Genomic DNA, 17,291 nt, shown 5'->3' on the forward strand with positions numbered 1-17,291 from the left:
AATTATAGTAGATTATAAATTTCGAAGGGGAGCACCATTGAAAATAAATAGGAATCAAAGATTTACTTCTGAATAATTTGAAAATTCTGTTGTATATACGAAGAGAAGAGGCGAGTGTTGTAATTACGTCCGTTAAATCGTCGTAAAACCCACTGTCCCCTTTGCGACACCTTATACTATGATGCTGTACATTTACACAGTAGAACCATTTCTACAACAAGTGGAAATCTCGATATGTTTGTTACTCTGTCAACATGCACTGCTCAAAGGTGGGTTGTAATTTATAAATGTGATAAATACATCAAAAGAACTCTGCCCTCATTCGTGATCCGCGACCGATGTTATCTTCTGAAAGCCTCATATACATGATTAGCATGCATCGGTCGATCGATATTGCAAGGGGAAACGCATCCTGTTGTAGAACCACGTAGTCTGTTAAACGTGTTTCCCGCAAAAAAAATAAAATAAAATATATGTCACTTAATTGTTGTGCATCATTTGGACATGACAGAGACCTTTCGACACCTTGTTCGATAAGTTTATTTAATCTTCTCTAGTCTTAACGACAGCTTTCATTGTGGTGAAATCACATAAAGGCGACTGACCGCTTAGGATTATATTTTACCATGGCGGTGTTAATTACCATGGTAACTAACAATAACACAGTTCATGTTGAGGGCACATTCTCTCGAATATAATCTGTGGAAGTAGGATTTGCTGTTTCACTTCCTTCGTTTGCTATGTTTGATTTATCTTTGCTCATTCAACTAAATCTATTGGGTGTTGCTTCAATTCTAGTAGGAATAAATTCCTTTAGAAAGCACGCCACGAATGACAACCCGACGGACAAATCATTGTATAAAACGCCACCAACGACAAACTAGATCCATGGGTAAGTACGACTCCAACGACAAAGTTGGAATAATATCCACTGTAAAGTACGCCACCAACAGCAAACTTGATTCTTACATTGCACACGCAACTCCCCAAAACAAACAAACAAACAAATGGCTTAAGGAAAATGCTTGAAGTTTTGCTACTGGGAACGTGTCTTATGTTGACCCATCTTCACTGACATATTTAGAAAACAGCGCTGATAGCACTACATAAAAACTTTAGCTTCATTTGCGTTTTATTTTTATAAAAACAGTGTTGTGTCATTCAAATCAAACAGGAGTGTCGAAAGGGGCCTTCGTGTCGAACACAAATATTGACAAAACAGGACGACTATTTTCCAGCTAAATAAGGAAACAAATTGGGGAAAATATAAATGCTTCTGAATGTTTTTACCTATATTTTGAATACGTTACCACAGAACCGATGACGCAGACGAGCGTTGATGTGACGTGGAACAACGTGGGGTACAAATTCAATGCTTTCTCTTCGAACATGCACGTTGGTTGTCAGCTGGATAGCCACCCTGTTTAATGATGAATATACCGAATTGATATGCGCATTTTATCTGCGCATGGCAAAACTAGACACTTTTGCTTTACTCAGCTGTTTAATTGCGATTTGGTCTTTAGGGGATAAAATGATGGTTACTCACAATCATAAACATTGGGTGTGTGAATTTTAAGGTTGAAATAATAGTGACAAACATTCATCTTTTACGAAATTGTTGGGTAATTTATTAGATTGCTACACGTCACGTTATATGTTTACCTTAATTATGCAAACGATTATGAATATTCATAGATCACACCGAAACCTGTTTTCACGATTCCCAAAAGGAAGACGTTGATTAAAACTGATGTGTTTTTAATATATGTATATTGTATTCGCAGACAACCAGATAGCAAAACAGACAGACAGACAGACAGACAGACAGACAGACAGACAGACAGACAACCAGCCAGACAGGAAGATTATCAACCAGCCAGCCTGGCAGGCAGCCAGCCAGCCAGGCAGGCAGATAGGTAGGTAGGTAGGCAGGCATGCATGCAGGCATACATACATACATACATACATACATACATACATACATACATAATACATACAGGCGGGCAGGCAGGCAGGCAGGCAGGCAGGCAGGCAGGCAGACAGACAGACAGACAGACAGACAGACAGACAGACAGACAGACAGACAGACAGACAGACAGACAGACAGACAGACAGACAGACAAAACTAAAACCTAACCTTCCATCACAGAATGTGAAATGTAATTCTATGGCAAGTTCATCACCAAGTTTCAGACGATGGGGTTGCGTGGTTAAAAGTCGAGCAATCCAATAACTTTCCAGTAGTCCCGAGTATATTGAGTTGACAAGGCAGGGGACTCTTGGAGCAATTAAAACCTCATAAATAATAGTGCTGTCACGTCTGTCTAATAAATTACAGCTGTTACAATGTATTATTCAAAATTTGCAATCACGAATTGCGTGTGGTAATGTGGAATGGGGACTGTTCATTTTTATCTTCTAGTGGGTTCCCGAGGAGTTTCTTTCAGAGTGCTCTCTTTTTTATTTCTGGAGATACGTTCCTCTGCAAAATGATGAATAATACGGGTAGCCCCCTCCCTCCCTGCAATTTCTCTGTTTTTCTTATACCTCAATTTCAAGACGACAGTAAGTTACGTTTACTTATTGAGACCCAAGAAAGACGTCTTCTGACACCATCTAAATATACTTTGCAGTCGATAGTCTATTTGCTGTCATGGGGTAAGTAACCACTAATTCTTATCAAAGTTGAATGTTATGCAATCATATTTCTTACAAAAACCGTTGTTTCAATTTTCATTTCACAAATGAGAATTATGAACACCGACAGTACTAGTCAAGACAATTTATAAACCTGGATAGTATTTCATATTTACCTTTGCAAGTCAGACAGCATGCAGTGTACTACCACCTCGTTTGAAGTTGGTTCGAGCTGATAGTGAACATTGTGATAGAACCACAGGGGTTTTGAGCTAGCCAATGTTTTAGTATATATTTCGTTTATGTTTAATTCATCACAACCAAGATCAAAAGTTGTATGAAACTGTACTGTGCGCAAGATTAGCATTGAGTGAGAACTGGAAGGGTTGCTAGTCATTTTAACAATATATTTTAGTATATGAAGCCAGGTTTCTTCAATGCCCCTCTCATAAAATACTAAACAGTTTATGAGCCCCCCCCCCCTAAATTACCCTTGGGGTAATCAATGAACCCTTCCCGGTAAATCCTCCCGCCCCCTGTAAATTATAAATGAACACTCCACTTAGTGGTCAAACTTCAGGAAGCTCTACAATGCTTTCATCTCCGGTAAAGTAGTCATGGGACCAATTCGTTGTGGGCGTAGCTAATAAGTATGATTGGAAGGGATAATGTTTTAGCAAATACTCTGCCTTCGTCACTGAAACTTTGTAATCCACTCACACGCACATCGGTAGTGGAGCACGGAACATAAATTAAGTTATCACTGTCTAACTTTCTATTTTATCGAATCTGTTTATGCAGTATGCTCTATAGGCGAATATTTTTGTGTATTTGCGGGTTAGGGCTACTCAGTTTACTGCTCAAAAGTAACATGTTAGTAAACCTGGAGATGTCTATAGAGCCACTGGTGACACTTCGAGATTATATGGATGAAATGTCAACGAAAGAACGAAGTACACTTCACTCGAAAGATGACAATGTCACTACCTTGTTCGTGAATGATGAGAATAGAACAGATGACGAAGAATTGAAAAATATGCAAATCATTGGAGACAGGGTAAGTTATAACATTTACTTGGCAATCAATTTCTAAAGGAGACCGTGAAAAAGCTAAATTTTTACCTAAATGTCCCTTTTGCCAACGTACATACGTTTGCCCCACAATCTGATACGTTCAATTGATAGGCGTTTTGGTCAAAGCATAGAATATTCTAGTCTGGATACCAACGTGGTCTCTAACTAAACCACGTCTGGTCAAAGTCCCTCAATCAGCACAAAAAGTTGTTCATCCAATCAATGACCCAAACTGTTATAGTGACGTAAACAGTGTATAAGTAGCATCTGGACTAATATACCATAATTGGACATTACATAACTGCCCCAATAAACACTAACTTTATGAGGGACTGCGTTATTGGTTAGAATTTTGTGATTGATGAACAAAGACATGATGTTAATGACTGTGTGGGTGACTGTGGATGAATTTTAAATTGCATCCCAGGACTTCTAAAGTAACGACTTTGACTATACTGTGAGTGGAGGTGTAAATCGTAACAATACAATATAGGAACTAGACTACGAGTATTCTGAAGTGTGAAAGGCACCCGTGGGTACCCGTGGGTACTTCCCAAATATTCAGACGGGTTGGACTTCCCAAGTTCAAAACATCTAGCTACTCATATCATGTGATGTTAATAATGAACAGAGCCAATGTTACGGATTTACAGTCACAATCATCCAATCAATCACCTATTTTCGGATGCTGTGAAGGTGTTTCTATTAAAGCATGAAGACATAAATGTCAATGTTATCGACGACCACATGATTAGAGAATTCCAAGATGAAAAGTGACCCACTGGGCGGCACATAAGCGTATACCTATTTATGAGATTACCCCCCCCCCCCTGCATGTTCTTAGGTGAGTAATACAGTTGTCTCGCACAACTATATACAATTATACTAGATACAAATTTTAAAAATTCTTGTTGACTCACTAGATCAAAGTTTCGCTTGTAGGCAAACACCAGCAGCTTGTCCACGAATCATTCCTTGATGCAGCTAGTGTCGCCATGTATGTATTAACGTTATAGACCACCCACAATCTGCAAAATTTAAAATAAATGTCCCCCCCCCTCTATTTTTCGTTGAACGAATGGTCAATATCAATGGTGGAAGATTAAGTCAAGAGCTTTCAGAAAATGTATGGGGGGGGGGGGTTATAGCTTAATTAGAAACCTTCATAGACCATTATAGACTGCAAACAGGAAATTGAGAATACAGCGCCCTCGCTCAAATGGGGGACATCATCACCTCATTGTACAGTTTCTTAAGAGCTTTGTTCATTGGTATTCTGTAGAAGTATAAATCAGGGATATTTTTTCGATTAACCAACTAACCTATACCATGTATACCCCCAATATACACACTAACAGGAAGTAGAGCGCCGCCATGGCAAATTTTGGTAAGGCATATTTGCAAGATATCGGTTGCATGGGCTATAACCTTAAGTATAGTATCTTATTGTACTATTTTTAACAGTAAAGTATAGAGTGAATAAGCTTGAAACGTTGATTATTGCAAATCGCAGTAGCTATGATATTTTTAAAACTGCAAAAGCTATTCAATCTCATTGTCTGCTCATAGATGTAAAACAAAACAAAGTGAAATATTAAGATATTAATTGAGATATCAATATTCATTAAAAGAGATGACGTAACAAAAAACAAACAGGTCTAAAACATATGATATGTTTTATATATAAATTTAATAAAAGGGTCACTGACCGCCAACTTCCAACTTACCTTATAAGTGTAAAAAAAAAAAATTCTACCCGAGTATATAGTGGTAAGTGGACGAGATTGTACAATAAGTCAGAGAACAAAGGACTACTTTGAATTGATATGGTTTGAGTGTAAGAATGATAACTGTTTTGGAAATGTGACTATGTTTAGCTAGTGAGTGCATTGACCCTGTCTAAACTCCAATCAGCCCTTCCGGTAATAACTGAAAAAGACGTGTACCGAGTTATGTTACGATGGAAATAGGTACTTATAGTCGATAAACATGAAGCTATCGTGTGACATTTTGCAAATTTAGGCGCCTATATGCATCACTTTAATAGGCAACACTCATCGTTAACAGATATGGAAAAGCTATTATCAATGTAGACATACTGCAAATAAATCCTTTATAAAACTGATATATTACGACAGATGTAATACATATAAGGACCTTATAATATGTAACAGATGTGATAGCAACTTTAAACGCTCATAGAGTGAACCACCTTGCGAATGTGAGAAAGGGCTTTGAATTGTGTATGTGTCTTTATCTGTGTATGTATGTATGTATGTATGTATGTATGTATGTATGTATGTATGTATGTATGTATGTATGTATGTATGTATGTATGTATGGATGGATGGATGGATGGATGGATGAATGGATGGATGGATGGATATTTATGGATGTATGTATGTATGTATGTATGTATGTATGTATGTATATTGTATGTATGTATGTATGTATGTACATGTATGTATGTACATATATGTATGCATGTATGCATGTATGCATGTATGAATGAATGAATGAATGCATGCATGCATGTATGTATGTATGTATGTATGTATGTATGTATGTATGTATGTATGTATGTATGTATGTATGTATGTATGCATGCATGCATGCATGCATGCATGTATGTATGTATGTATGTATGTATGTATGTATGTGTGTATGTATGTATGTATGTATGTATGGATGGATGGATGGATGGATGTGTGTATGGATGGATGTATGGATGGATGGATATGTATGTATGTATGTATGTATGTATGTATGTATGTATGCATGCATGCATGCATGCATGCATGCATGCATGTATGTATGTATGTATGTATGTATGTATGTATGTGTGTATGTATGTATGTATGTATGTATGTATAAACGATTTCTTGTCCAAACCACATGCAAAGACGTACTTTGAGTTAACAGATATCGTTAACAGAAATGGAAATGCTATTATCAATGTAGACATACTGCAAATAAATCCTTTATAAAACTGATATATTACGACACATGTAATACGTATAAGGATCTTATAATATGTAACAAATGTGATAGCAACTTTAAACTCTTATAGAGTGAACTACCTTGCGAATGTGAGAAAGGGCTTTGTATTGTGTATGTGTCTGTATCTGTGTATGTATGTATGAATGTATGTATGTATGTATGTATGTATGTATGTATGTATGTATGTAAGCATGTATGCATGTATGTATGTATGTATGTGTGTATGTATGTATGTATGTATGTATGTATAAACGATTTCTTGTCCAAACCACATGCAAAGACGTACTTTGAGTCACGTGCATGAATATACATTACTTTTGTTGCTGTCAATATGGGTACAATGTATGTGTCTGGAGTGCACAGTGCAAATTAAACAGTCACTACACAAGTTCTCACGGGTTTTACTAACAGATGAAAATGTCTTTTCCATATATGACAAGATCTAACATTTAAAATCGACTGAATCCATTAGTTATGTAATAAATTAATAACTGAATAAATGAATACATAAACATCTATGCATCATAAATATATGCACTAAATCGACTGAATATATTAATTGTGGAATAAATTAATATTTGAATAAATTAATCAAGTTGCAAGTAGAAATTGAATAAATTACAGTGTATGCATCTTAAATAGACGATAACGTTATTGATCAGTATCAAACTCACTAACACAATTCGAACAACCAGCAATCTGCAATTAATCAACTAGAAAGACTATAGAGATTCACTTAGGCACACAATGTTTTCTTTGTTGCGAATTACACAAACAAAATACACGCACGCACACGATATCATCTTTCATTTGATCTCACTGTGAACACAAATAAAGAGTTTTGTGTTTGAATATTCCTTGTTTCACCCGACAGTAATGTTGATTTATGTTCAGATAAAATGTATCATTTTATATGCTTGCGCGATATTAGTATCTGTATTATGTGTATTTCATATTATGTAATTTTAACCTGGTGTAATGTAAAATACAGTGCTGCCTAATTGAAACGCTATAGTCACTTTGATTTGGAAGTAACAACATATTATTTTAGTTTGAGTATAGAAAAAAAATTGCATCGAATACATACTAAATTCAGTTGATATTCAATACAATTAATTCAGAATTTTGTTCCATCTAGATTGTAATATGAAATTCACCAATCACTTCAATTAAATTATGATTATTTGTAAATGTACTGCACAATGTGCAGACGATACTTCGCTGGATGTAGTATTGAAAAATTGGAAAATAAGGTTAATTTGTTCAATGAAAATACAACCATTAACCAAAATACTATATATATTAAATACAATGGTGATTACATAGTCTCTTACACGCTAGAATTAATTATTCATAATTTTAGTCAGCTGTTCCTAAACTTAAAATACAATCTAGTAAAGCAAGTAAACTGATAACAACTTCCTAATCCAAACCAGCTGTTCCTAATATCAATATACAAACCAATAAATACGTTATCACTACACAAATACTGTAATTAATCATCATCAAAGACATCTGTTCCCAGAATCAACTTATCAATCATAATTTATACAGAAAGTCCACAATATGTATCACTTTGCATTCATAGACATACATTTAAACACAATATATTGATACACTAATACCTCCTGTTACAACTAAGTAAATAAGTATATGTGTTGATTATTTAAATCCATCAGGTAAGGCCTAATCTAAAAGGTTCTGTGGTTTTTTTCTGAGTGAGTGAGTGAGTGAGTGAGTGAGTGAGTGAGTGAGTGAGTGTCTAGTTCAGATTTTCATTGTTTTCCAAATGGTCTCTGTGTTGTTTATTTCTTACTATCAGATGTACAGCCATTACAAATTGAAAGAACAGTTTCATTTTTTTAAAAAGTTAATTGCAGTTTCCGCGTCCACTATTTCCCGTGAGACTTCACAATTTTTGCGATTTATCATTTTTTTCTCGAATACGTAAAAAAAAGTTTAGGGTCGGCAGTGAAAAGCTAAGTGAGGTCGGGTAACCGGAACCAAACAATTTATTGTTTGTAGGCCTAACGGAAATAACTTATCTACCCCTATTGCAAGAACGATACATCAAACTATGTGTATATTCTAAATCATGGAAATACACAATAAAGCTTTATTGGTATGAACAACAAGTCTTTGTAGAAGACACAGTCCCTCAAATGCATTATTTCTATGTGACTAAATAGTAACATGATTTAAAATAAATTGGTGGCAATAGATATTACAAATTGTCTGTGATATGAAGGATATGGTTCGATATTGATAATTGACCCAGAACATCAAAGTCAAGGTCAAATGTCATTGTCTTAAAAGAAAGTTTATTCATGATAATATGGGGTAGACATTTGAATGGAATCTATACACATACACACATTGTAACAGCTTATTATCTGATGAAATTCATGTATTCTTTCATTCATTCATTCATTCCTTCATTCATTCAGTCATTTGCATGATGAACATCCAAATGTTAATTGGTAAAGTTCTTTTATACAGCTTTCAAATGGATCAAAGGTGCATAGATTGAATGATCAACAAAGCATTCCGGAAGTAGGCAGCAGAAATCTAACAATATCTATGAATGGTGCATCACCTGTGCAAATGAAGACAGTCAGACAAAGATACCTGTTACCGTTGATGCCCTATGCTGACGGTCCAAGTGGACAGTACATCCACATACGAAATGCAGTTGTAGCAGCGATATACAAGAAAAGGGTAATTGTCATTTCGAATCTCCATATACATCACACACAGACAACTGGGCCAAAAGGAAGAAATGCAAATGAAACATTTGATGTTGATCGACTACGTAAAATTGTTGAGATTGCGTCTTTGGAGGACTTCAAGCGGGACTGTGAAACTGTGTTTACACCGGAAAACCTTGCCTATGGCCCTTCTCAATCATCAGTTGAAATAAAGAATGAGCAATATAAAAAAATTCGTAATCAAGCTAAGACATTTTTGAATGTCTCAGTGCCGGAACTTGAAGAAGTACAGCCATTTAGAAATAATTCTATGCAAATATTTGAAGATCAAGATTCATCTGTTCAATGTTTGGGGTATGTAACTCCAAGATTTCAACTCCTTGGAAATGCAACCATAGAAGAAATGGTCCGTGAGAATTTTCTGAGGGCGCCCTTTATTCGAAAGATGGCAGACGATTTATTGTGTAACATGTGTAACGGGTCTTTGGCACTGATGCATTGGAGAAATAAATCAGGAGAATAGTAAGTTGTTAAAATTATCCAGAGAAATGAAAACATATATTATCCAAATTACTTTCATTCTTTTCTCAACTATATAAATTTTGGCAAACAGGTCTTAGAGGAGGCCTGCTGTATACTGGATGAAGCATTATAGGAAGTAAAGAAAGTTGGGAGCTTCACATCTTTTGAAACAAATCGCGTCAGCATTACTAGTGTACAGAGTCTCTGACGATATTTACATTGACCTCCCCATCTTATTAATAGTTTTTTCCATTCCTGTGTATGTTCGTTGTACATGTACTTGCTAGTTTACCTGGGTACACATGGAGTTATTGTTGTTCAGTTTTAAACTTGCCTGTTTACAGAATGGCACGTGAGTTTCTCTAGTTAATATCCCTCCTGGATGCATGACTTTACATGGTGTCAGAAGTAAACCAGTCTCAGCGGCTTTCCTGTCGATTTCAGAGCCAAAATCGATGGTAGTTCTGCACCTTCACTGTCCGTTTAAACCACTTGCTGTGATGTGACTGTGTAATCGCTACATTTTGCATGCAAGTACTAACGTTCTCGCGGCCGTTGCCTATTTATAAATAGAATGATGAATCATGGTACTTGTGTTTCCCCAGTTAATAACAGCCCTCCTGGATGCATAACTAGACTTTACGGAGTCTAGTTGATCAGGTTTTTACAAGGGTGATAGGTTATTACTGCGAGGGGCGGGGTGCAAATTTTACTTATTTCATTGTAATAACAACATCCACTTAATTGTATCTCTCCCTGTCACACCGTTCCACAATGGTAAGAATTGTACATGTACAGTATTAATGGAGACGAAGAAGATTATTGTTCCATTGTAATTCGTCAAGTTGAATTGAATATTGACCAATGAAAATAAACATTACTCGTATTATTAAATGTTCAAATTTTATCATTTGTTATATATATAGCTGTAGGAATGATGAAGAAATGTCAGCCAACACCAAGGATTGTCCAGATAGAAACAAAGAGGGGTTGTCTTTACTGGCTGAAAAAGTCGACACAATTATCAACATTGTTGAAAAGACAGTTAAAAATCATAATGTGAGTTGTCTGTATGTTGCAACAGCTCCATACGAGCAGGTAGGTTGAAATTTGTAATTACAATTATGCATTAACTAAGATAGGGAAAGGTTGGATGTTGGACAAGAAAAAATATGTTGGGTTCATCTACTTTCCCTTGTCAGTATAGAACTGGCAGTAACTTAGGCGGAAGTGACGAATGTGCCTTAGCAGAGAATTTCCGTCAAACCTATTATTGAATCATCATACAATAACAATAGCAACAATCGATTACACATTTAACGGAAGATGCCTACCAAGTCATTTCCATCTAAGTTTGATCGATGCTAGTTCCATGTGATTAGTGAAAGAGAATGAAACAATGCATTTGTCTTGCTTGAGATCATTAGTTTTTATTAAACATATTGAATTCACAAGGTATACTTTCCCTTTAGACTCGTCAACATATATGAGAATGAATGCCTAATTAGTAGCAAAGGGAACTAAGACAAGGTTAATTTATTTATCTGCCTTTCTTCATGATAAGAAAACGCAGGAAAAGTCATTTCTGCCAACCCAGCATTGCTCGACCTTTCTTGAAGGGAGTGAAAACTCGCACAACTGGTTGAGGCGATTCCTGCTGCACACTGGCATGAGGAATTATGGACAGTGAACAATATAGGGAGCTTCTTGTTTGTTCTCATAGCTGCCCTCAGCATTGTTGGGCTATTGGTTAAAGAGGAGTGAAGATCCTAAAATTATTTATTTCCCATAATACCTCACTTTGAAGTTATTTTTATATATTTTAGAGAAGTCATGCAAGTTAGGAATGGTGTAACCTTTCTGGGTCCTCTAAGCGTAAAGGATTTTCTTATAAATTCCTAAAAGCTTACTTATGTCTGATAAATAGTCATGAATAGTCAGTGTTCATCTAATGAATATTCATTATGATAAGATCCATCATGCTTTGATGTATCACTAAAAGAACAATAGAGTGAAAAAGAGTTTCAATTTGATGTTTCTTGGCAACCGAGCGAAAATTATGTGATGTGACATCATACAATGACTCCCCATAACCAACAGTTTATGAAAATACTTTTATTTCCTGGAATGTGCGTTTCTCTGTTTGTCCCCACGTACATAACACACACCATAAACAACCAGCTGCAATGAAAATTATTCAAAGAATATACTAATCCGGTTCCCAGAAAATGGTACATCGTATGAAAGAAAGGCTGAAAAACCTGTACACAATAGATACTGCTATTAATCTGTCCAAGGACCTCTATGGGTATAGAGATGACAACTGGGTATTATCTCTCGTAGAACAACAAATGGCTGAACGTAAGTTAAAATTTGACATATGGATGTTTTCTTGTTGCTTTTTAGAGACAAGAATTGTAGACATTGTGGGGGCGGGGGAGGCTGTTATGGGGTTCATTTTAGGGGGCATAAGGGTTTTGTGAACGATAAGTCAGGGGAGGGGGAGGATTACAAAGTTACCATTATATATAGTATTTTTTCTTCGGCCACCCCACCGTAAAAGTTGTTCATTCTCTTAACTTGTGCGAGCTTGGTTGGAATCTGTCATGTTAACACATTGACACAGATAAGGAGGGCGTGATGTAACGTCAATACTAGCTTACACTTCCCTGACTATACTTTTCAATGCAACAATATATGAAGAACAATATGTCGTTATAAATGGGTTTTTTTTGCCCACTTCAGTGAACTAGTATTTGGCTGAACTCTATCTAGTGGTGATATACATGGACAATATAAGGGACATATTATAGCACGACAACAAAACCAATAGTACGACTTTAAAGTGTTTTAATTCATTGATTTACTTATTTCCACAGAAGTACCTCTCTTCATATCATGCAGTGGATCTCAATGGTCTCGTTTCGTTGAATTGCGAAGGAAACCCGCAAATAGGACAACAATGGCATTAAGAGATTTGCCTGGAATTCCACCCGTTCTTCTCAACTACAAATATCTGTTGAAATAAAGTGCGGCATTCATGATTTAAGTCACCCAACACTCTCGATTTTAACAATACAGATGGTTATAGTATGGATTCGTACGTGTTTAATGGATTTAAAAGATACAGTTAAGGCAAAATTTGTCGGTGGCAAAGCTTAGATTTACAAAAAAATTGATCATTTTTCTAGTTTACCCCAGTATATCATTGTTATTATCATATAGCTCAGTATACATGTACATATGTACGTTAATTAATGAACAAAATGAATATAGAAACCCCATTTCTCAGAAATCACTTCATAGTGGGGTGTAACGGTAGAGAAGTACTGCATTCGCGATTTGTACGTTATGTTAATGAACAGAATATAGAAACCCCATTTCTCAGAAATCACTTCATAGTGTTTCACATGTAGCCTGGTAACATGTATTAAACTTGGTGATGGTCACAGGTATCAGAGAAGAAGTGAAAAACAAACACAGAAAAGTAATTTTGATAAGATATGTAGTTCGTACTATAGCTATGCCAAGTAACAGTTCATTAGTTTGTACATGTATGATAAATCAACACATTAGGGGTGAGATCAGTAGGTAAAATACTAATTCTTTTAGTAAGGCCTCAGAACCCCTTCCCCATCCCCTTCTAACTAAATTCGTAAAATTGTTGCGCACAGCACAATCAATTTCAAATCGGTATGTATTACAATGTAGTGGTAGGAATACAAAGCCAGTATGTAGTGAGAAATAATAGCTCTTTTATTGGCACAATAAATGTATTTTAGTGCCATGCATAACAATTTTTTCCCCATTTTTCAATCTGACATTTTTTAGAAATGTTTGTATTGGGGTACAAAACAGATTTCATCATAAAAGACCTCCTCTCACCCCCACCCCACACTAAAAGAATTTAGTTTTTACCCTACATTGAACTATTGATCTCAAATATTAATCAATTTGGGACTACTAATGGAGATGATTGTAGTTATCATACATTAGATGTACAAAAATATATAGGAACTAGACTAACTATATACATGGACATTGAATATCCAATATCTAGACACAGGCTGGGGCAGGTACTTTCATATTATTTCAAAGTGTACTAAATTGGTTATGTTTGTGCACAATTCCACATGTTCAGGTCAATGGAGGAACAGATTTTAGAGCCAGTAAATCTTAAGGTATTTCATTTCTTACGTTACATGTACAGCTACACATGCAAGTTTTTCTACCACAAGATGACCCAATGCAACTCATGGCGTGCAATAGCGAGAAGTCATTTCTAATAAATAACTGTTGCTTAAAGGTGGCCATGGTGCAGTGTACTATGTTGTGATGCCATACCATATGTATTGGATCATGTATCAAGCGACAGAGTTTATGTTATATTTAAATGTATATTTATAGATATTTGTTTATGGTTTATTTTATGCACATACATTTTTTTTGTGTAATAGGTCGCACATTGCCCACAAGCAGCAGCATAGTGGCATGCGCGTCCTATATACTATGCGATGTTTTTTTAGTTGTTTTACCCAAGGATGCATTGCAGTACAATGACTACGCATGTACGTTCTATGTATGATATGCAATCTCCATGCCGAGGGCGCTATCTATGATATCATCGTGAGGCAGCCACTCACAAATGAGTTTACCCAGCTGTACGAGCTTAGGGGCTTTGGCCTAGTTATGATATTAAATGTAAAACTATGGACATTTAAGTACAGGAGCGTGGCTCATGATTTTGTTTAGTTGAAAACAAGGTGACCCCCCACTTTATTCACTTCGTAAAAATGGTGACCCCCCCCCCTTCTTTAAGTCCCAAATTAAGGTGCCCCCCCCCCCCCACTTCGTGACCTTTAACATCAAATGTACCTCGTCTTTAGAGGTATTCATGATCGTGAGTTGCTGGGATGTAACAAATCCACTCGTCTTTGCATAATATAATTTGCATATGTGTATGTATACATCTGCATGCTTTCTTGGGTCTATGTTAGAACTCAGAGCACCTTAGAAAATGTTCTGTAGCGGTCTGACGTTAGAAGTCATAAGCTGCTGTGAGGAATATTTATCTTTCTGTTTAGTTCATCCAACCATTGTAGCATTCGCAAATTATATTTGGCAAAGATGAGTGGATTTGTTACTCAGCAACTCACAATCACGAATAAATCTAAAGACTTGGTACGGTTGTAAGGTAAAGGTCACGTGATAATGTTCCCCTCATTATGGTGCAAGAGATAATGATGATCTGTTTGGTGTGTTAAAGTTACATTTATTGTATGTAAGACCCAGATGTTGCATCATACAGACACTCACAGATCCGGTATCGAGGAATTTAACGGTATCATCAGGGGACAGCTCAACATAAGAAATATGCTTTATGGGGAGCGAAGTCGAGAATGGTGTTATCTTGTATCTATTTCAACTTTGGGCATCTGCATAAATCATTTTCAGCATCGTGTGACCTCTCGGAACTGGAATAATATCAAATATAAAATAATCATCGTCACTATCCAAGGCCTCTTTTACGGCACCGTCCAAAACGCTCTATTAACAGGCCGTGGCAGCGTTATTTCGCAGTGTCGCGGAAGAAGGCGGTCAAGGCTTGTTCCAATAAAAACCATGGCACGTAAAACAGAGTGCTGCCTTGCTCGACAAAAAAATCTTACGCTACATTTTATTTTTTGGCTTAACAAAATTTCCGAGATATCATACACTCCTCGCTGTCCCAATAAACTCGTTAGATTTAATCATTCGCGGAACAACCTACGTCATATCAGGTTCCTATTGGTTTACTGGTGTAAATGTGGAGCAAATATTGCCATACACTTTGAACCATTTAAAAACATGATCTAGCAGGACCGAGACTCGAACCGGCATTATATTTGATTTTTACAAAAAAAATTGTTTGATTTTGAAACAAATAATCTCATAGTCGAGTCTACTTGATAAATCAGAGATTCATCTCTATAAGCCTTAATATCAGTACACGTAATGGAGTATAATCTCTGGTTGTTATAGTTACTGATGAGATGTTACAGAAATTGTGGATTTTTACAACAACAGTGCTTCAACATTCTTGTGCATATCATGTTTGAATCTAATCGATAAATACCTGGCAGAGATACAACTATGTTACGTACACGTACGGTTACACATGCAGGTACGTTGATTACTCAAACCCCATCACTACCAGGTACCTCCTGGTGGGGTTTACAAAAAACCAAACGAATGTCGTCATACATACCGTACACAAAACTGTGTCATCGTGTTGATGACAACAGAAGGCTAATTATTAAATAATCAAGAATTATTCAGTTGTGGTGTGGAGGGAGGAGACGAATGCAATGCAATGGAACAAAGTACCAAGTAATGTACAGAGCGTAACTTCTAGTACTCTTTTTAAGAAATGGTTGAAAGGATACTTTTATGATTTAATGGATCGATGTGTAAATGATGACTTCCTTTTTACTGATTGTTGTTTTGTCTCTTGTGAGTTTAATCTGTATTTTGGTAAAGTTGAGTTTGTCTGTTCTATGTGCGACCACAGTGGAAATAAATTTTTAACTTTCTGTGTTATCCCAGCACAATAACGTTTATTTTGTATGTTGTAATTGTTTTCTGTATACTGAATGTTTATTTTCTTGTGCTGAAATAAATCAAATCAAATCAAATGGGTCTCACAGGAGTTATTAATGGTTTTCGGTAATTAGGCTATATCTCAAGAATGCACGCTTCAAATTCAAAATAATTTGATACATACATTTGCAATACCAAAGCGCACCTGTCCCGAAAATATTGTCGATGTAGCTTTTAATTTTAATAAGTTATTGGCATATTTTGGTAGGCCACTAAAAAGGAAAAAATAGTTTCTGGTCAGGAAATGTTGTCTAAAGTGATGCGATGATGTGATTTTTTTTTTTTTTTTTTTTGTACATTCTCAACAAATGTTAATCAATCTACTTATCGCATTTACTGTTCTTTGTTATTTAGTACTTTACAGCAAGTGTGTATGTGGGGCATATGTCATAGGCTTGTTCATGATTAGTTATGCAGTTGTCTTCACTGGTGGCAATTAATGTAGGCAGAGTTACTTTTGTGTTTTCCCGTTCATCTGCAGACTGAATTGGCTGGACAAACATGAAAAATAATTAACGCGGAAAGGGGGTATTTAAGGATGGTGCTGACCAGAAACAATTCTCTCTTTTTTTGGCTTTTAAAACTCTTTCTTCCGACTTCGGCGAGTGTTATGCTACAACGTTCTATAAAGCTTCACATTACATGTTGTGGTTGGCCAGGAGATCACTAACAGCAATGGGCAAATAGCAATCAATGAGAAAAAATTAT

At 36.1% G+C, this 17,291-nt stretch overlaps 1 protein-coding gene across 1 annotated transcript; it reads left to right on the top strand.

The window, feature by feature from the left end:
• The first annotated feature begins 3,529 nt into the window (after positions 1–3,529).
• On the top strand, positions 3,530–13,020 carry LOC144453188 (uncharacterized). Its single transcript, XM_078144466.1, has 5 exons — positions 3,530–3,697; positions 9,214–9,944; positions 10,871–11,042; positions 12,170–12,305; positions 12,824–13,020. Exons 1-5 carry the CDS (start codon positions 3,530–3,532, stop codon positions 12,970–12,972), a joined length of 1,356 nt encoding a protein of 451 aa, XP_078000592.1. The 3' UTR covers positions 12,973–13,020.
• Positions 13,021–17,291: the final 4,271 nt, after the last annotated feature.

The sequence above is a fragment of the Glandiceps talaboti genome, chromosome 23, assembly GCF_964340395.1.
Source record: "Glandiceps talaboti chromosome 23, keGlaTala1.1, whole genome shotgun sequence".
NCBI classification, from domain to species: Eukaryota; Metazoa; Hemichordata; class Enteropneusta; family Spengelidae; genus Glandiceps; species Glandiceps talaboti.